Here is a 21,328-nt window from a genome sequence, read left to right as displayed (position 1 = left end):
GGAGCCCGGCTGGGGCGGGGGCGGGTTGGGCGCCGCGGGGAGCTCCCCGGGCCGTGCCCGCCCGTGGCGTCTGTGCATGTTGTTGGAACTGTCCTGCTATTTCGGGGCAGGATGGAAGCCGGAGACCCAGAACGGGAAGGTGGGGGAATATGTCAAAGGGTAGTTCACGAAGTGACGGAAGAAAACTAATGCCCCCGCATCGTCCTTGCGTATTTCAGCAACGGGGGCCGGCGGAGTCCTGGCTTCTTACTGCAGACGGTGCCAGCCCTTGCTCGTGGCCTGCTCCCTCTGCGCAGGAGTGGCTCAGGTACGGTACTGCAATCTGCACGTACCAGTGGAGAGAGGTGTTAAGGGCGTTTTGGTTATGTACTACAAAAAAGCCTGATAAACACTGCTGTAAAGTCTTCTCCGTTTTTAATGAGAGAAAAAGAAGCAAAGATGATTTTTGAAAAGTAGAGCCACATGCTCTTTGCCTAATAAACCACACAGAAAGCGGCACACCAGCTTCCCTCTTGCATGCTCATTTAAAAAAACTAGACAAGTTTGCATTTTGTTACCGACCAACTGTTTTTGAATGTCTGCAGACAGTCATAGCTTTGCTCTGAGTCTGCCATTTGCGTTATTTGCACCATCTCAGCTTTGCTTATGATCATACATGTAAAAGGTCATTACGGGTTAATCATCAGTACTTTTCTAGAAGTTGGAGTCCCCAGAAACCTGACGCAGTCAAGCTGTTAAAATTCAGGCTTGTTCAGGGATGACCTTTTTGAACTGACAAAGACCGTCACGCTGATTATCCAAGAGGAAAAAACAAGCCCTAAACCATCATTTCCCCTCAATTTAATTTAAGCTTAGTAACCACATGGGTTATGCTTATGTTTTGAGTATTATCCTCCGGCCCTAAAAGTTATCTAGTATCAGTTAAGAGCATCGCTCACCCATCATCCAAGTCCAAAGGTGTTTTTCGTACTGTTTGTCATAGCTGGGCTACATGAGGTAAGTACACCTGGTGTCAGCTGTCACTTCTAGAAAGTCTAATAATATCATTGCCAAATAACCTGTCTAGAAGTTCTACATTCATTAAACATCAGTAGGATGTTCCTCAGTGTGAAAAAAAATTAGATGGGAAGATCCCTACAGGAATCCTGCATCTCAGTTATATGTATCAGACAGGTACTAAAGACACTCAAGTAATATTCAGATTTTTACTACTGAATGTGATTATTTCTTTGACGGTGTTAGAAAGTTAGCAAGCCTTCCTGAATCGGGTGTGGAGTTTGTAAAGGAAAGATATGAATGGTGTTGCTGGGTGTGTGGGCTGAAGAGAGATTGCTAAGATACAGTTATGGGGAGTCTCAAACAGAACTGGCTGGATCTCCTGCAGCAGGAATCCAGCATGATCCTTGCAGCCAGTTCTACTCTGGAAGAGAAGAAATGAAAGAAATAATGTTTTGTCAATCACACAACAAACACATTTTATGTTTATGTAAACAAACATACATATAATATTTTTAAAAGAGAAAAGCACATAAGTAGGTAAAAACATGATGCATTTATGAAACATCTTGCTCCTTGCTCTGACAGCATTAAAAAGCAAAAGTAGCCATCATCCACGTCTAATAATAAAACTTCGACTCTCTTGAATGCAGTTCCACCAACCTGCCAAAGCCACACGCTACAAATGAGAACTAAGACACTAGCAAACTCTGAAAGTGTTGACCAAATGAGAACAAAAAAACCCTCAAATGTGAAACTTAAAAACTGCAGATAAGCTGGGTTCTTTCTTAATAGTGAGATTCTACCAACCGAGGATGGGAAGTCCTCCAGACCGCAAGGCTGCCATACGGTAAGGGTGGGTAGTTTAGTTCTGATTCTGTTTTGCTAGGAGTGCTCTGAGAGGATCCTCACTGCTGCTTCCAACATTGCTGACGCTGGGCTGGCTTAAAGTGCTGGCATGGTAGCAGTAGTGCTGGTAAAGCACAGGTTTCCCCAAAAGAGATTTTCCAGAGTTCTGGCAGAACTCTGGAGATGTTTTAACACAGGTGTTTATGGTACCATGCCACTAACCTTACAGCTGACGAAATTTGGACTGAAAAGTCATTAGTTTTGTTTTTAATCTGCCAGGAAAGATATTTATAAAAATGTACAGGAAGCCATTCTAGACTGCACGTACATTTCTCCTTTAACAGCATGTAAATAGATTAAGACTTTTTTTTTTATGAGTCAAGGACATTTTTAGCTGGGAGAAAATGGACTGGAATCATGAATCGAGCTCACTTAGGGCATGTACCAGGGAGCAAGATGCAGAGGTTATACACTGGTATAGTAAGTGAATGCGAATCAGGTGACTATTAGATTAAAAACCAGCTAATGAACCACAACACTCCCATAAGACTTTATAAATTCTATAGGGAATTTTTTTAAAGAATATATTCTACTTCTTGGAAAAATTTTCAGCAAACGTTACTGAACATTTTCAAAGGGAAAGATAGAACGAATCCATAAACGTGTCCCACGTAGGATGAATCTGGAAAATAAAAGAGAGAAAAGGATTTTATTCATTAAAAGAGGATTTTTAAATTACTTGATTCAGTAACAATGTTTAAGAATGCAGGGGACCAAGACCACACTAGTTGTGTTGGATCCAGAGCTGATTAATACACTGTTACTGCAATATCCATATGCTTATTCAGCCACTCAACTACAGGTTTGCTCACGCAGTCGCTTGTTTCAGGACATTTTAGGCTTTAAAGTGCTTTGCCATATAAATCCCTTTGTATGTTTGCATACTATTTACCAAGACGATGCCTTGAGTAGCTGAGATAAAAGGCAATCTCTTCTCTTCCATCTCTTCAGTGCTTAAAAGGATTTTCCTGAGCCGCTCTGTACCCAGGCAGCATGGTCAGGTGCGCCCAGCCCCAGTGTGGCAACGAACTGCTTCTACAAGATCATCAAGTGCTATTAAATGCTGGATTCTTAATCCAAATTTAAATGATTGCTTAACATTAGTCCTAGATTGCAGATATTGGTGTAATTTTAAGCTTCCCTGACCTATTTTAAACACTTTAAAGAATGGTAATTCTTTGTAGTTGCACTAACTTGATAACTACTAGGAAATAGTTAAAAACAAAGTAAGAAATTCTGAAAAAAAAATAGCTAGCATGTAAGGTAAAGAGTAGGAGAGATTCATGGTTAACAAAACAATGCGCTGAGCCTGGTCTTTCAAAATCTTCACCCGCAATAAGATTAGATTTGTGAGACTAGTAATGATGCCTGACTAGCTGCCTTGTAAAGGCAAACATCAGACATGGTTATTCCACATGTTTGAAAAGAGGGAAGATTTAGTTCTCATTTTAGCAAAACTAATAGATTAACAAGGGGGTGATCATAGCGATCGAATGATTCAAGGAAAAAACAATGTTCATCTTTATTTTGGGAGGAAAATCAGAAGCGATTTACATGAAGTGACCTTAATTCTGAAAGAAAGAGAGTTATTGGCAGGCATATCATCATGGAGAGACTCTGAGATTATGCAATTCTGGGAGGCAGAGGGATTCAGAGGTTTAGTTCACTTACATCACTAGGGGAATATATACGCATATATTTTGAGAGGGAGTGAGGGAAAACCTTATCCCTACAGTTCCATACATGCTTTCTTCAACTGCTCTGACAGATTTAACTACATTTGACAATGTTCATAATAGTGGGTTCCCATATTTTTCTTGGAAATAGGTTGGCAAGTAGAGGGGAAAGGCTTGAGACAGCACCTGAGGAAAACGGTGAACACAACGACCCTTTTTAGAGGAAGGGAGAGGAAGGTGAGAAGAGTGAGAGCAGGTGATCAATTTGTTCCTTTTATATATATTTTTAGAGAGAAAAATCTATATGTATGTATCTATATAGAATATCTATATACTATAAATATATTTGTATATACACTAATTTTATTCATTAGCATAAATGCTCCAATTTGGGGGAAAGATTTGCAGATCAGAGCCTCACTACATGCAGAGCTCCTCAGCACTTAGTGGTTCCTAGTTAAGTTTTCTGTATATCATGTCAATAAATAATTGAATGAATTGTAGTGCAGAAAAGAACAATTAGAGGTTGCAGAAAGATCACTTATGAGAAAAGATTGAAAGACCTGAGGCAATTTAGCATAGACAAGCAAAGATCCAGGAGAGACACTCTAACATCACACCTAACAGACTGCTGCAAGAGAAAGGTGAAAATATTTTCATGTCTCCAGAATACAGACAAGAAATAACAGTCTTAAAATGCAACAGGTACCTGTAGATTAGAGAGTGGAAAATATTTTCCAATGATAAGGTACTAAAGCACTGGCCTGAATGGTCCTTAGCACTGAAGCCTACAAACATGGCCATACAAACACAGTTTCTTCCAAGACTAAAAGAAGTTAGGTATTTTTGTTGTTCCTTTCTCCTATGGGCTTTTTGAGGAAAGACAACAATCTCCCAGGAAATGTAATATTTCTATCAGGTTGATTCTCCAGGCAGAGCTCTGCCGGGGAGGCAGGAGCTGAGGTTTACTCTATGAGACTTTGTGTCTATTTCTGTTCCAAAAAATAAATAAATAAGCAAGAGTATGAAAGCATAAAGTCACTGATTTCTGCATAATTGCAAAAGGAGCATGCACAGCACTGACACTCAACGGAAGTGTAAAGATATGACTGAAATGCACCTGGTAATTTTCTTTATGGTGGAAGTATAAATTTGGTGCAAAGAATTTGGGGCATATACTTCTACCCTGATCTGTGTCAAAAGCAGGGGAATAGGAACGCATATAGACACATAGGTTGAAGAAGACAGAGCTTAGAGACATCCTGGTGTAGGATCTGTCTGCACATAGTTTTATATTTGTATCTGGGAAAGTCTGAATAAGTATGCCAGAAAGTTTAAGTGCCAGACAGTCTAGTCACTACATACACATACAGAACAGCATCAGCTTCAAACCCAGAAACGCTTCCTTGAATGTATGTTTGCACGGAGAGCTGAGAAAAGGCTCATCAGAAAAGCTAAATGCACTCAGTTCAGGGTTCAATTTTTATCCTACAAAAACATGAAAATGACTCCTATCCCCTTGTGCATCTTTTCTGCAGATGACACCTCTCTACCTTTGTAGCCAAGTGTTAAGTGAGTTGTACGGGAAAAACAAGGGTTTGGAGTAGAATAAAGTAGGTGTGAGGTGATAGCCTCAAATATCCATATGATCAGGAAATTCAAGGGACAGACAATGTGTACTGGAGAAAACAAGCAGGGAAGAGGGAAAAGGGGAAGAAGTCTAAAGGTTAAAAGACTACAAGCACGTCCTTGCAGACAGTGGATTCCAAATAACCTGTGTGGCTACGCAATAGGGAATGTATTTAGAAAATTGTGGAATAAGGTAATGGCCAGCAGTAGGCTTAAGGATGGTATTTACTGCAAATCTAGTTCATCAGCATTTTCATACCTATAAAATATCCACTGAAAACTGTGAAAATAAATGCCAGTTATGAAGTGTATTCATCCAGAACAGGATTCTCTGATCTTGACTTCTGTTGTCTTTTTTTCTTTATCTCAGACAATCGTGGGAATCCTCATATCTGACTGACGTACTTCCTAATGCTCACTGCATGCATCCCCTTGATAATGTTTTTTTTTCCTGCACACAATTAATTTCTAAATATGTGATATGTTTGCAGTATCATTGTGGATATCTGCACTCAGATTCCAAACAGTTGAATTACCCATTCCCACTGTCAGGAAGAATGCTCTTTTCTCTCTGTGTGGGTTAAAATACATTTCCCTCCGTACTAAATTCAGGCTTACCCAGTCAATCTACACATTTACAGCTCTAGGATTAATCCATGTAATTCACAGTTAAGCCAGGAAATTGCCAAACTGGCCCCATGAAGACCTTCCACCCAGCACTCGCATCATCAGCTGCGCTTGCCTTTTGTGCCGGCAGCCTGTTGAATTTTATGTCAGGCTTGGATCTTGGATCTTACCCTCCTTTCCAAAACTTCTCATAGCCTGTATGGGCCATTTCAGCCGAGGGTGGTTAGGAAGATCTCAGGCAGTTGTATTGCACTGGAGTTGCTGATCTTTCACCCGCAGGAGTGAGGGCATGTATGCAGAAGATAACAGTTTCTTAGTAAATAACTCCTCCCAGAGACACGCTGCATGCAAACTTAGGTGCCTTCAGAATAGATAAGACCTTTTAAACTTGTCTTCCACAGTTCTACTGCCAAAAAGGAAAAACATGTATCTTTACTGAGAGAAAGAAAAAGGAGAAACATCTTCAATATCAAATTAGTAATTGCGAGAGGAGCCAGGTATAATAGAGGTGAACAGCAAAAGGGTTCAATTACTTAAATCTTTTTATTAAAAAATGCCTGTTTGCAAACATTTTCACACAAATGTTTTGCCTTATCAAGCTTCAGTAAGTATCAAAACAAGAAAGAAGAGAAATGCCACTGGTCTTTCATTCTTTACATCAAATTGTGTCCTGTTGGTAGAGGTAGACCTCTACCCTTTTAGAGAATTATTGTGAGTATCTTGAGTTCTTTTCAACAAATAATGCATGAAAATGCATGAAGAAAGGCCATATATACCAAATATCAAGGCATATTCCAGCCGTGAGTCGGCTACGTGTTCTAGTCTGGGTCCGTTGCATTGCACCTCTGCACCTTGTTTATACTCATGTATCCACAGTTACAACCACTAGCTAGAGTTAAGAATTTCCATCATTTCATGTTAAAACGGAGCTCTTTTAGAGGTCAGCTTACCCTAACTAGCTTTTCCATGCTAGCTGTTTATGGAAGATTTGCTTTCTAATCATTTTCAGTTTATAAATCATTCAGCTGTATTGAGGAAAACAAAAGGTGTATGTTCAGGCAAAAGGAAACAGAATTGTGCCTCTGTTTACAAATTCTCTAGCTGAGATGCTCTTATACCTGCATGCTTTGAAAAATTCTATTAATTATTAAAGAAATTAAAAGAAAAAATCTTTGAAGGCCTCTTAAATGCAAAGACACCACCTCTGGCTCTGGAAGTCCCTGAGTCAAAATCCCAGGGAGAATGTAGCTGAGAAGTATCTCCTGTCCTGTTCTTATCTTCCCTCCTCACCTGCAGTTGGCCACTTTCAGAGAGCGATTTGTGCTTTGACTGGCACAGCTGCACTAATGTAACCAAGAGGAGTTATTATGTTCAAATCATGGCTGTGACTTTTTGCTGTATTTGTGAGAGGCCAGTCACATCTGGACAAATTACATACTGTCAAAACCCAGAAGTACGTTGAAAGCTGGTAATTAAAATTCTCTGAAAAGCTCATTAGCACTGAGTATGATCCATCCCCAATGTTTGTACATTTTGACCAGACAAATCTGCTTTGCTCTGCTCAGGCATGGAAAAGGACCTCCTCTTTAGTTCCTCCTCACTGTACCTCAATTCCCCATCTGGAACGTGAAGATAGTAACACCAGTTGCCTCAGAGGCTGTGGGTGTGTGAACTGCGTATCATGGGCTAATGTGACAGCTTGAGTGAATGTAGGCTTACTTGGGAGCGTGGGTGAAGTCATGCAAGGTAGCTAGAGGAAGAGGTTAGGTACCTTCGTTTACCGTGGAGTACATGTGGGGACATGGGCAGATAGCGCAGAGCTGTAACTTTTCACCTTAGCTTTTCCTGCAGTAACCGATTTCTCTGCCCGTACTCAGTCACGCAAAATCGTAGACAAGGCATACACACTTACAGGGCAAGTTCATACCATTTTATTCAGTGATGCATTTAAATGATGAATGGCATGAGGCCACGTATGGAATGTTGAGAATGAAATACAAGTTTAAATGACAACTTATCAAGTGACCATCACATTATTTTCCAATCCTTGATATTTGGTATATTTTCAATATACTGCATGAAGCAAACACTTCAGTCCAGATGTGTAGTTGTGTAATAATATATCATGACACATATGCAAAAGAAGGCTGAGTTAAGATCACATGACCAACCTTTATTTTTTGTAGCTATATTTTGCAAATTTTGTGGTTTTCAGCACATTTTAGTATAGAAAATAACTGCCAAAGCCCTAGTTCAATATACTTAGAAAAGAGAATCCTTAACTTTCTAAGTACAAGTCGTGTGACTATGTATCTGTTTTGCCTCTGCTACCCATTTCCCTTCATGAACAATGAAAAACCTGGGAATCTGTTCAAAGTGGAAAATGGTAATTTTTAAAATGAAATAATTTTGACAACTGCAAAAACTGCCTCTTTTTTCATTAAAAAAAATCAAAACTAAAGCCCCAATTGTTTTCCTGCTATGAATTTTGAGGAAGTGATTTAATCTTGCTGTAATATAGTTATTGTGGCAGATATTTTCTAGCTTTGCTATTTAAATCTCCTTACAATGAGAGTTATAATAGGAAAAATTAATGTGTGCAAATTATTGGTAAAAATTACTTCTACTTTGAATATGAATAGGGATCTAATGGCTTTGTACAGACAGTCTAATTTTTCATCTACAGCTAGATATGAATCTCTTACTTTTCATGCTTGCAGACAGAGAAGTGCAGCCAGAACCTTTCAAACTATGCAGCAGCCCATGTAGCATATCAGATCAGGGCCTGGACTCTGGGGACGGCACCTGTGAACTGAAAAGGCATCTGTAAAGTTTTCAGTCGTAGTTATGGAGCTGTATGCCCCTGTGAGAGAATTAAATATTCTCACCACTCAGCCTAGCAGTCACAGGATGCTTGGAAGCAGCTGTCGATACAGCAGACATAAGGGACATTATAAATAGGTCAGTGAAATAGGCAGCAAGTTCTCTTTCCTTCCTCTTTCTTCCCTGCCACCCTGCAAATCCTTGCAACCTGAGAACATCAGTTATTGGAATAAAAATCCAGACCTCAGAGAAGCACCAAGGAAAGAGATACCACGCTCTAGATTTCTCTATATTATTCAGGGTCTAAAACATTAAATTTTCTGCTTCATTTTTTTTTTCTAATTTTGTAAATGGAAACATTATTTTTTGAGACTATCAGGAATTGTGAAAATGTAAATGGAACAAACTTTAATAGTGTTGCTGTAAACCTTATGTCTTCTTGAAGATCAGGTACAAAGATTACTCACCATAGTGGGAGACACTAAATATGGGTCAAAACTGTAGTGGAGTTACTACATTTTATCAGAGCACTCAGAGGGAATAAATGTATTTTCTGGGTTACACATAAAGCATGATTGCTTTTATGGAATGATTCTATAACCCAACAATTCAGTATAAAATCTATACAGGACTTACAGGATTGGGTTACCTCCACTCCCACCCAGTCCCTTTATCAATATGAGATCCCAGTTTTTAAGATTTTATATGAACAGGGGAAGAGGGTTGTCATGGAATTTACTTCAAGGTAGATAACTATGTCATCTGCAAGAACCAGTAATTCTCGGCTGTGGACAGTTCAGACGTGGTCGTAGGAGTCTGCCTATGTAATATTGAATAAAAGACACTTCTTTCCAACCATTTATTCATTTAAACTAGATTACATCTGTAAGATGACCCAGTCAAACAAGCACCATGCAATGGCTGTAGAGTGGAATAGGACATGTTAAAACGTGTGTTGAATTCCACTTGCTGCTTATGTATCTCTACTGTGGGTATGTTTCCTGAAAAGCTTTTCAGACTCTAACTAATTCAGAGAAAAGCTTGTTAGATGCAGTGATGCAATTAGGTATTTTCTGGATTGAAGTATGCTTTGTCTGTATCCTCTCTGTAAAAAACAGAGATAATCTAGGGCATTGGCTTTGGCCCTTCTTGTTTCTATCTGATATTGGGAATAGATCTGTTCATGTCACTTTGGTTTTCAATGATCTAATACTTCAAACGTTCACAGTAACATGTGAATTTTCCACTGAGGTGATTTGTAACATGTTTTGAAGACCAAACAAGTGGAATAAAAGTAGAATTAATTTGTAGTTAATACTATATCTTAAAAAAAGCTCCTCTTTCTTACTGGTTTACATGAAAATTAATTGTGCCATTGCCTGTTGAAATCTGAACAGATGGTACTATAACACTTAAAAACAATCCTTCCACATACCACAAATGCCTTTAGCTCTAGGATGTTATGATTAACTTGAGTGGTCTAGATGAGCTTCCCACCGGTGGCATTGGTTGTTAGGGTTTTAAATATTATGTGAAGAGAAGATACCCTACATTTTTTCGGACTTCTGTAGGGCCCTGAACTCTTTTTTTCTTAGTGTCTGAAAAGGTGATATATTCACATTAATTGAAATGATGATTATGTGCAGCTGAGTCACATGATGTAGAAGTTGAGGGTTGTGAATTCATTTGGTTTATTATTTCCAATGTGTTGCTTAATCTGTCATGAGGCAGGATGGATTTTCTATTAACTCATGCCAGTACTAGCTCCATGAGTATGTTCTGAGCAGGCGGCAGGGCTGACGTCTCATCCTTGGGTTTAAGTCCTAAGGAGGCCCAATGATAATTGATAATTCATATCTGTAGACAAACATTTTGGAGCTTTTGTCCTACACAGGCGCTCTCCATTGATCTTCCCAAACCTTGTGCGTTCCCCATAGGAAGAGGATTACCATGATAAGATGTAAGGAAACTTCTGTAAGCCAGAGGAGGCTACTTGATAACAACATTCAGCATACCTGTAAATATAACCAGAGAATACTTGTAAGGTGTGATCTGACAAGATGACATCTAGAGCTCTGGGGAAATGTGGATGTAAGCCACCAACCATGCATTCAGCATTATAATCAGAAACTCAGGAGGAGAACAGGTCCTCAACAGAGGAGGATCTGAAGTGGCAGGAGCTGTAAGTGTTGTCTTCATTCACATTCTTGCTAGTACCTCAGGCATGAGTAGAAGTTCTCCATGGAGAAAGTATAGCGGTTGGTTGCAATATGTTGGTATAGAAGATTGTTTGAGGAAACAAATAAAGGGGGAGAGTGGGAGAAAGAACAATAACAACAACAAAACCTACCCTAATATTATGTACACTTTAACAGCTATCCTTACTAAGAACAAGCATTTACAGAACAAAGAGAACAGCCATAAAGCTTGAAAGAGTTCAAGTACTGCAGATTTGGGACAGTGAGTCACAGATGACAAGAGGGAAAGAAGTTACAGGCACAAGTATGGGACATCCACAGTGCGGGAGATCCCTAAACAATGCTCGCCAAGTGTCTTCACTCAAACACCTCAATTGAGAGAGAGTCTAAATAGTAAAATGTATATGGACAAGAATGCAAGAGGGATCTTGAGCTCTCACATGTAAATCTGACATCAACCACAAGGTTTTGACTTGAAACAGTGACTGAAAATTACTGAAAATACTGTCTCTAGGTCGGAGTAGACTTACTTCTTAAGAGTAAGTAAATGTGAAGTTTGTTTTGTCAGGGGAATTTCCTGTATTATACATTTGCTTTTAAGAGTGGAGCAATTGTGAAAGAAGATCCATTCTTATTCTTTTGCATGTGACATGAGCTATATTCCTGAAACTCTCTTCCAACTTTTGCCTTAGCTGACCTGTCACATAACTGAAGTTGCAAGATAGGCTTCCACAAAAAGTTTTGTTTTTCTTCTTCTTCGCTCACCATCATGTGCTTAATATGCAAAATAGATGTCTGGGGCTCCACTTCCCCTTTCAGCTAATGAGTGCAGAAACTTTGAGACAGCTGAAACAACATCACAGGAGAAGTGTTCTTTTCTTCTTACCTTACTATAAAAACTGTTCTGAAAGTAGCTAAAAGTCGCTTGCTGTTTAGATTATTTCTTTACTAGTCCCAGGATATTCTCATATAAAGGAGTCCCTAAGGACTTGGGAAGCCCTTGTGTTAACCTCAACTAATGTCTCTTCTAAGACTAGTCATGATACCTTATGTGAACTTAACCTGAAAAAAAACTTAAGACAACTTCAGTATATTTACTTATTACCCAAGGAAGAGTCACCTGTGTTTGCACAGCACCTTTCAAGTATTTTCAGCAGAAACAAGGTGGTATTAGTGTTATCATACAGGACAAATGCATAGGAAGGATTGTGGCAACACGATTAATGTGAGCCTGGACATTAAAGCTTCTGATAAAAGGTTTGTGAATCGAGGAGGTTAAAAGGACACCTTTAGTTATTTGTATTTGTTGTGCAGTGGGGGTGAGAGGGGTTATATCTGGGGGGGTCCCATGTTCCTTGGTATCATACAGTTGCCCTTGAGGATCAGGAGGTCACTCCCTTCACATCTTCCCCAGGTTGTGGAGAACAGGACATAAACGCCCCATGTAGTTTCTTCTGGTCGAAATTCCTATATTTATTGGCAATATCACAGCCAAGGTGTTTTTTTCCAGTGGGCCTGTACAATGGTCTGACATCCCGACCTGGGGAGCAGAGACAAGGAGCAGGGCTTCCCGGGCCTGGAGCAGGCCAGGGGTGCCTCAGACAGGTCACTCGCCATTTCTGGGCAGAGGCCGTTTCTGTCAGGTCAAGCAGCCATTTACAAACCACCATTCTTAAACCCCGTGGCAGGAAAGGCAAGATCACGCTTGGCTGTTTTTAACAGCCACGGCGAAGACCTTCTTTGACCCCCCGCCGTGCGGGGCTGCAGCTCCTCCTGCCGTCACAAGGCCGAAGTGCAGGAAACGTGAGCAGCCGGGACCGCTTCCCTCAGGGGCGGGCTGTTACCGGGAGGGGGGGCAGGGCGCTCGCTTCGGCTTCCCGCTTCCAGGCTCTGCCCCGCCCCTCCCACCGGACTGGGGGGCGTGGCCGTACGGCCCCCAGTCCGGTGGGAGGGGCGGGGCTTGACGCGCTGTGCCATCTCACGCATCTCCCGACGCCTCCTGCGCCTGCGCGCCGCGTCCCGGAAGGCGGCCACGTCTGCCGGAAGATGGGGTTGCGCCGGCCAGCCCGGCCTGGGGCCTCGCAGTGACCGTTGCCGCCCGGCGCCCCCTTCCTTTCCTACCCCTCTCACGACTCCTCTCGGGCCGGGGGTCTCCCGCACTGGGAGGAGGTGAGGCCGGGCTGTGCTGAGGCCTCCGCCGCTCGTGAGGGCCGCCGGGTGGGGGCGGGGGGCCGTGGTGGGGGAGGGCCGGGGACAGGCAGCCGTGCTAAGGGTGGGCGGGGAGGGGGGTCAGCGGCCACCCTGAACATCGCCCTCCAGCCCGGTCTCGCCTGCCTCTGCGCTTCCCCCTTTCCGCTGTGGGTGTGCTCGGCCAAGGGACCCTCCGCAAGCGTGCCCTGGGGTGAAGGAGCCCTTCCCGGGGGCTGGATAGAGGCACCCGTCGCCTGTGTAGTCTCGCAGGCCCTTGGTGGAAGTGAAGGCATGCACCGGTCCCCCGTGTTGGTGTCACAGAAGGGACAGCAGGCTGCAGAGTTTGTTGGGGAGAAGTTCCTCTGTCTGACCCAGATTATGAATCTGCAGGCCAAACATCTAAGGCTTTGTTGTTACCTGTTCCTGTAATAAGCATTTGGCCACTTTTCTTCCTCCAACTGAGTTTGGTTTTGTCAGGTACAAGTAGGCTTTATTTTCTGCTATTGTTGCAGGTTGGCTAGTGGGCTGGATGCTCTGTAGCAGGTGCTGGTGCCAGAAACAGATATGGTGGTCTGATAGCTAAACCTTGGTTTTGTCTGTTTTCCTTAGAAACTGATTTGGTTTATTTCCATCAGTTACCAAAACAGCGAAATACCTTGCAAGTAGGAGAAAAGTATTAAAATAATTACAGCACTAATAGATTAACACAACATTTGTTTAGGTAACCCATACATCTTGCCTTAACAACATCAGTCTGATTTGTAATCATTCTATGTCTTTTGCAGCATATGGTCCTGAAATTTTAATTTTACAGAGTTTATCAACAGACATCCATCATGTCTTGGCTTGCTGATCTTGCTGGAAAGGCAGAGGATCTACTCAACAGAGTTGATCAAGGAGCTGCATCAGCTCTGAGCAAAAAAGACACAGCAAGCAGAGCAGTTTATGATAATAAGAATTTGGATTCTGCCAATGAATATTCTGAATTGCGCCAGCATACTGGAGAACTGAAATGTCAGACGTCATCCAAAGCAGCCTACATCTCCTCAGCAGCTGATAATATTAAACATCAAAAGGCCACAATCCTAGCAGGAACAGCAAACGTTAAACCAGCACGTAGGACATCTTTGGAGGTTGCTTCGCCGGTAGAAAGTGTTTCCACACCCAGGGCTGCCTCACATTTTGTGAGAAGAAAAAAGTCGGAACCTGATGATGAGTTGCTATTTGATTTTCTCAACAGTTCGGAGAAAGAGCCTAATGGAAGGATGGACTCTAAAAAAGAGAAGAGCAAGGCACCTGTTCTTCAAAATCACTCTCGGACTTCAAGCATTAGTTCTGTGTCTACCAGTACACAGAGTGCAAAAACTACTGAAGATAATTCCATCAGGAGCCAAGGCAATGGTACTTAAATAGTATTGAACCTAGAGATATTTAAAACCCAAGTATGTCTAGGGTAAGGCTAGGTAATGGATTTACTGTCACTTCATGAAACATTTAATGGTAGTAGTATGTCAAATGTGTGGAGTACAGCAGGGTCGTTAACATTTTTTAATCACTGGAATAATCTTAGATACCACGCTAATTTGACAAGCTGCGTAACTAATACCTAAATCTTTTGTGTTCTTAATATACCTCATTGCTACTGCTCACCTTGACCTCCCTGAGCTATACCCTAACCTTGCATCAGCCCCCATACATCCCCATTTAGAAGCACAGGCGCTGCTGCTTTTGTTTGATCACTCAGGGGCCCTTACCTGTTGTTGCCATGTAGGAGAGTGAGTGACTTTCACTGGCTGGTAGGTGGTGTTGGCTGTTGCCCAATGCACCGTGTGAGGTGATGGGAGGTTTTGCTGTTCCATCATGGAAGAGGGGTAAGCTGTCAAACTTGCTTGTCCTGCAGAGTGCAAAGTTGGATGTGGATAGGCTGTGGTAGAGCTACAGGCATGAGAGCGCTAGATAGATAAAGCCTTCGGGTTTGCCAGTAGTAGTTCATTACTGCAGTCTAAATCCAGATGCCTGAAAAGCCTCCAGGCCAGATGGTCAAAAGTTAGGGCTATTCTCAAGTCAATGCAAAGGAGAATGTGGCTGGGAAGTGTCAGGAACTTGTGTTCTCTATCAGACTGTCCAATCTATACTCAGTCCTTGCTGTTGCTGTGCTGCTTTGCTGTTGTTTATTCTATAAAATTGAAGCAAATGATTATATTATTTCTTAATAATGTAGTTAGAATACTTTATTATTTCTTCAGTACTTTGAGTGTGTGAAGCATTGTAAATGCCAGTTTTTTAATTGCTACATTATATTTCTGGGTCTGTAACTTTTTTACTACTACTAATTCAAATATGTTAGACCTGGCTAACCAAGGCCTTGCTGATTAGTGCTTAAGGAACATATTTGTTTTGCTCAGTGTGGCCTGTTGAATTTTCTTCTGAGGATTTTTGAGTGGAGTTTGCATTGTGGAGCTGCCAAATGAGGAAGCATGCAATTACAACACAGAGTTTGAGCACGCTGGCTTCAAAGTTGATTGTATAGATATCTCTGTGTCATTTAAATGTTCTGTATAGCATCTGTTGAAGTAGCTTATGATACATTAACTATGGACAAAAACAATTAGCGTTATACTTTATACATTGCCATGGATATAATCTAATATGTGCTATAATAATTTCTTGCTTTGTTAGCTTCATTAATCTATTGAGTTTTCCAGACAAAGGAATGAGGATAAATTGTCTGATAATTTGGAAATTGTGTAAATGAATCAAAAGGAAAGAAATGACACTTCTTAGAACCATTTAAATAGGAAAGGGGTTTGAGAAAATGTGGAAGAATTCTTGCTGTCACTGCTGCTACTTGTCGGTGTGTTGTTGTTCAGAATTAATAGTCTGCCCCAGCTCCCTGGGCTCTGGGTGATAGGAGCTGTTGCAATGGTTACAAGGAAGGTGGAGCAGGTTGGTTGGCGATCACAAGATGAAGTAAATAATGTTGTGACAGCTAAACTGCAGTCTTGCTTGGAATTTGTTGCAGTTTGTCCCCCTGGATTTTCAGCAGTTACTCATCTGGGACATACTAAATTCAGAAGGAATATTTTTGGATGGCCTGCTTGTATGCTTATTGCGTGCTATGTTGTTTTATCTTAACACTGCTGCAAAACTTCCAGCTATCTGCATACTGGAATCAAGACTGTTGCAGTGGATATATCAATTTCACAGCATTAATCCAGGACGCTCGGTGTGTGTTTGTGCATGATGGGGAAAGGCTGTTGGTTCCTCCTTCCCTGCAAGGGGCTGTTGTTCAGAATACTGCGAGGAGTTGCCTTACTGTTCTTACTGAGGTTCTAAGATTTAAAAAAAAGAAAAACAAAAATCTGTATTTTGGTGTCCACAATCTAGAGAATTACAGTTTGTATTGGCAGAAAGCTTTTTGACAGAGTTTGACAGAGTATATCTATCTTACATTTTTTCATTAGAGAAAGGAGAGGTCATGCTTCTGCTTCAAATCACTGCAACTTGATTTCTCATAGTAAAAGTGCTTTTGAAAAAATATTTTGAGATAATTATTAATACAGAATTATCAGTGAGATGATGTTTTGACTGAAATTATTCTTTAAATGCTTTTTTACATAAAGATAACTAAAATACGTAGCTATGTGACTGAGTTACATACTTAGGTTTGATATCAAAAGGACAGATTTTTTTAAAAATAAAATTTACATCCTCGAAATCAAAATCTTAATGGAAAACCGGAATGAACATGTACTAAAAATTCCCCTAATTAGTTGCTATGTATATTTAATCTCGTCTGTTACTCTCTCAGCTTCTGAAAACATCTCTGGGCAGCATAGTCATAAAAAAGTATTAATGTTTTGAAATCCTAAACTCAACATTAGTGTAATAAGAAATTTTATAATTCCATGTCTTGTCTTGCAGGATTAACAATAACGCTGCATGATGCATATATACTGTATAATAGTCCTATTTTGTGCAAGTGCTTTGGGAGAAGCAGCTCCATATTCCATTTCAATATAAGCTATTTTCATTTTTTTTTTATTATTATGTATTTAACCACTGAATGCAGAACATGGAATTGCTGTTTATATTAAGGCAACTTACAAAGACATATATTAGTTCTAACTTGCATCTCTCTGTACAGAAACTCCAGACAGTTCAGATTCTGGACTGGGAGCACAAGGGGATGGTGTGAAGGATTCATCACTAAGTGCAGTAACTAATCCTAGCCTTTCAGCTAATGATGATTTCAAATCGCATGAGCTATCCAATCTTCGCCTGGAGAATCAGCTGCTGCGGAATGAAGTTCAATCTTTAAATCAAGAAATGGCTTCATTAATTCAGAAGTCCAAGGAAACACAAGAAGGTACTGTGGTTTGGAAACTCAGCTGTAACATATTACTAAAATGCTAGTGAACTAGAAAACAATGCTATTTCTATGTTAGTGTTTTGTATTTATAATAATCTTTCTAGTTAAATCTGCATGTATGACTTACCAAGCAAAATGATTCTTGGTTTCAGAATAACGAGCTGGGAGAAACTGAAAGGCTTGTTCAACTACAAAGACAACGCAAATGTTGATTAAAATGATGCGATCAAGTTAGTTCCAAAACTGACATCTTATTAAAACAGTGTTAGCAAATGTTATCGGTATTAAAATACTTTTCCTGCATTTTAACGGCTATTGCAAAATACTTATTTTCAAATGAGTAAATTCCTTTAAATGCTATAATCTCTGATGCCTAGAAACTGACAGTAAAAATGTAAAATTTAGTATTTTTGTATGTCTTCACTAGCTTTTTCAAAGCCAGATGAAATGACAAATATAAAAAATGAATATAAATTAAACACTTAAATGGCAAAACCTTGAGTAAACTTCTGCTGTTAGGCATACAACTGAGGAGCTGCGTTTTTTTCCAAAGTAACCATATAAGCCAGAGAACTTTAATTTCCGTTGAAGTTTAATATGTGATGTTTGATTAAAAACAGAAGCCTCTGTAAGTATTCAGGTATTATTTCAACACTGCTGTATTTTTCTACTGTGTTTTAGGTTGAGCTTATTGTCACATTGAGTTGAACTAGATGCTTTATGCAGAGGTTTCCAAAGACTTGCTCGCACCGGGGTGTTCGACAGTAGGCCATTGCAAGGGGTGGGGTGGGTAAAATTTGTCATCTGCAGTGTGACACAGAATGAAATGCCTGTTTTGAGATCACCTGCAAAATTTTATGGCTCGTGTTCTGACAGCCAGTCTGGCATTTGTTACTTCTTGGTAGCTCATAAAGTTCCACTGTTACTTCAACTTGGTTGTGTTTAATTTCTTTCTTTAAGAAATGTGATGTGTGCATCCTGACCATTTACAAGACCTTGCAATACCTACTTTTATAAACTTCAAAGAAACTTCTTATTTTGTAGAATTGAACAAATCCCGGGAAAGGGTCGAGAAGTGGAATTTTGACCATTCAAAGAGTGACAGGATGGTTAGAGAACTTCGAGCTCGAGTTGATGATCTGACAGAAGCTGTTGGTGCCAAGGATTCACAGCTAGCTGTGCTGAAAGTACGGTTGCAAGAAGCTGATCAGCTCTTAAGTGCTCGAACAGAAGCTTTGGAAGCATTGCAGAGTGAAAAATCACGGTACTTCGTAATTACATACTTCATAATTCTGCAAATAGTAGTAAGTTTGAAAATTCAAGGTAGATAATTTAGTCTTTTTAAGAATAAAAATGAATATACTAATGGGGAAAGGGATTGTATCAAGATTTGAAAGATGAGGATTAAAGTTTGCTCAGAGCCCGCTATATCATAACTGGCAGTGAGAACAGGGCAAACGAGTATTAAATAGGGGCTATTGTCACCTGATTGTTGAAATCCATTTTGTATAAAGTATTTAGGTTTGTGTCAGAGGCCTTAAGCTGAAGATCTCAAGAAAAATGTTTTTGTCTTGAAAAATACATTTGCTTATCCACAAATATGAAGACTTTTCTGACTTATCTCAGCGCTGGGATATGGATTGGCAATTGGATACTCCAGAATATAGCTCAGGGAGGAGATGCGCGAGTCATTAACGCCAGGCCTCAAACCTGTAGCCAGCCATATTCAATAATTTACTGGGTACATTTTCAAAGCTGGTCTGAAAACCAGGTAGTCATATTTCTACCTGAAAATCACACTAGATTTCCTCTTTTTCAATTAATATGTATATTGCTCTTTCAGGATAATACAAGACCACAGCGAAGGGAGCAGTTTGCAAAATCAAGCCCTTCAAACTCTTCAAGAGAGGCTGCGTGATGCAGACTCCGCACTCAAGCGAGAGCAAGAAAGTTACAAACAAATGCAGGTTAGACATGAAGAGTAAGGAGGAGTTTCAGACTCTACTTTTGAGATCAAATCTGTGAGGTTCCAGCTGCTCTCTCTTCCCCTTGGCTTCAGTTCCTGTTCAGGAAGTGCTTGGAAGGATGTGCTGTCTGCTGCACTAAGTATCCGTGTGATGCTAGTTTACTTTTTATATGTTATTTCGAAAGCTTCGTGATTAAAAGTTTTTGAGGATTAATGCTGATAATTTTTACTTTTTTTTCCTGCTAATTTTAATGTTAAAACATGTTTTAAAACTAAATCAGTAATCAATTTAATTTTCCATGCTATGTTGTTACACAACAAATTGTTACACAATTTTAATATGTAATCTTAAGAATATTAAGCTGAATGATCACTTCTATGGTTAAGATGTGAGTACATCATTGCTAGAGACTGCTTTCCACACTTAGCTTGGCCTTTGTTATGTATAATAGCATCTTTGAAAATCTTCATCAACATCTGTTTTTTTTTTTTAAAGTACATTGAAATATGGCAGACTACATTTGATAATATTTTTTGAGGGGAAAGCTTGCTTTTTGTTTATGACATAAATGTAAATAATAGGAAGATTTTTATTCCCTCACTATTTCTGGTGAGGGAAAGAAATGCATATATTTGCTGATACTATTGAGCACTTGCTTAAGCAAGCAGGATTTCTTTTCACATAGCATTAATGCATCTTTAAGTTGGAGGTGCTAGATATGAGGTGTTATGTCATGTGTAGTTGCTTTTAAACTTTCTTTTTTCCTTTCCAGGTTAAAGTTGAGACTGTGTTTAAACACAAAGTATTGTTTCTTTATTGCTAATAGAATGAGTTTGCGGCTCGTCTAAGTAAAATGGAAGCAGAACGTCAGAACTTGGCAGAAGGGATAACTGTAGCAGAAAGAAAGCATTTAGATGAAAAGAGGCGAGCTGATGAGCTTCAGCAGCAAGTCAAAGTAATTAAAAACCACCTAGAATCTGCAAAACAGGAACTGACAGATTATAAACAGAAAGCTACTCGCATACTCCAAGTAAGCATTCTGTAAAGAAATCCAGTTTGATTTGTACACTTAACTTTTTTAAGGTGTTATGCTTCAAATAATCTAATTTTTGTATTTTTCATGTGACCTGTAATATATTTTGGGGCATATCTATAATGATACCTATACAGAATAGCTAATGTCTGCATTTTGTAAATTAAAGTTTACAGATTGAGTTAAGTAATGAAATGGAAGTTCAGGTCCTGAACTTAAAGAAAAATCCAAATGAACCATTGCATTTACTGTGCAACATCTGTCAGTGTGTTCCGCATCCAAGAGTCCAGTCTTAGGCAGATAGGTAGATAGATGTACACCCAGTATTCTTGAGTCAAGAATATTGCTCTACTCTGAAGCATAGCATATACTGTATACTTACGTGTAAACCAAAGAAAATATTTTTATATATTCTGTGATCAGCATTATATAAACAGTGGCAAAATTAGGTATTTTGTGCAGAGTTCTATGCTACTTAAGTTGTCAAAGATACCAAGTCCCAGCTTGGTCAGTTTGAGTCTTGTTTATAAAAGTTAGTAAATGTTGAAGATAAAGGTGTCTGTTTAGAATAATAAATTAGTCTGATACCCAAGGACAGGATTTAAATCAGCTTGATAAATACGAGAAGCGTGAGATCAGAAGTCAATGTTGAGCTAACATTAGGTTGACTCTGAATAAAATGGTTTCCTCTTTCCCAGAAGAGTTATTGCTGTATTTGGCTTTGTTGGCAGGAGAAAGGATGGGCTGAAGGGGAGTCAGTTTTGTCTTTAGTCTCTGTTAGTGTCCACCTTCTCTCTTATGGTAGCTGGAAAGCTATTATCCATGACATGTTTAACATTCCAGGCACTTCTAAAGAGAAAAGCTGTACTCTTCCTCAGATAACACAGGCTTTCAGTAAATCCAATCTC

The 21,328-nt window shown here is 39.9% G+C and overlaps 2 protein-coding genes and 1 long non-coding RNA gene across 4 annotated transcripts in view; 1 reads left to right on the top strand and 2 right to left on the bottom strand.

Annotated features, from left to right (window-relative positions):
• Window positions 1-21,328, bottom strand: part of NDUFB1 (NADH:ubiquinone oxidoreductase subunit B1) — a 449,978-nt gene that overhangs the window by 300,934 nt on the left and 127,716 nt on the right. The gene's annotated exons all lie outside the window — the stretch shown is intronic.
• Window positions 66-21,328, top strand: part of GOLGA5 (golgin A5) — a 31,235-nt gene continuing 9,972 nt past the window's right edge. Inside the window, exons 1-6 of one of the 2 annotated variants that reach the window (XM_075151198.1) lie at window positions 66-307; window positions 13,834-14,449; window positions 17,196-17,417; window positions 18,465-18,684; window positions 19,264-19,387; window positions 20,214-20,417. In XM_075151198.1, coding sequence (XP_075007299.1) covers window positions 13,885-14,449; window positions 17,196-17,417; window positions 18,465-18,684; window positions 19,264-19,387; window positions 20,214-20,417 — 1,335 coding nt within the window. In that variant the 5' untranslated portion in view covers window positions 66-307; window positions 13,834-13,884. Of the gene's footprint in view, window positions 308-12,859; window positions 13,028-13,833; window positions 14,450-17,195; window positions 17,418-18,464; window positions 18,685-19,263; window positions 19,388-20,213; window positions 20,418-21,328 lie in introns of those variants that run through there. The other variant, XM_075151197.1, reaches the window with a different exon arrangement.
• LOC142082773 (uncharacterized) lies at window positions 398-2,527 on the bottom strand. The gene is made up of 2 exons (XR_012673824.1): window positions 1,807-2,527; window positions 398-1,420 (listed from the first exon to the last, which is right to left on the bottom strand). It is a non-coding gene; the product is annotated as an uncharacterized LOC142082773 (long non-coding RNA).

This window comes from Calonectris borealis, chromosome 5 (assembly GCF_964195595.1).
Source record: "Calonectris borealis chromosome 5, bCalBor7.hap1.2, whole genome shotgun sequence".
Lineage (NCBI taxonomy): Eukaryota > Metazoa > Chordata > Aves > Procellariiformes > Procellariidae > Calonectris > Calonectris borealis.
The sequence above is the reverse complement of the archived record's forward strand: the minus strand, read 5'-3'. Positions and strand labels throughout refer to the sequence as shown.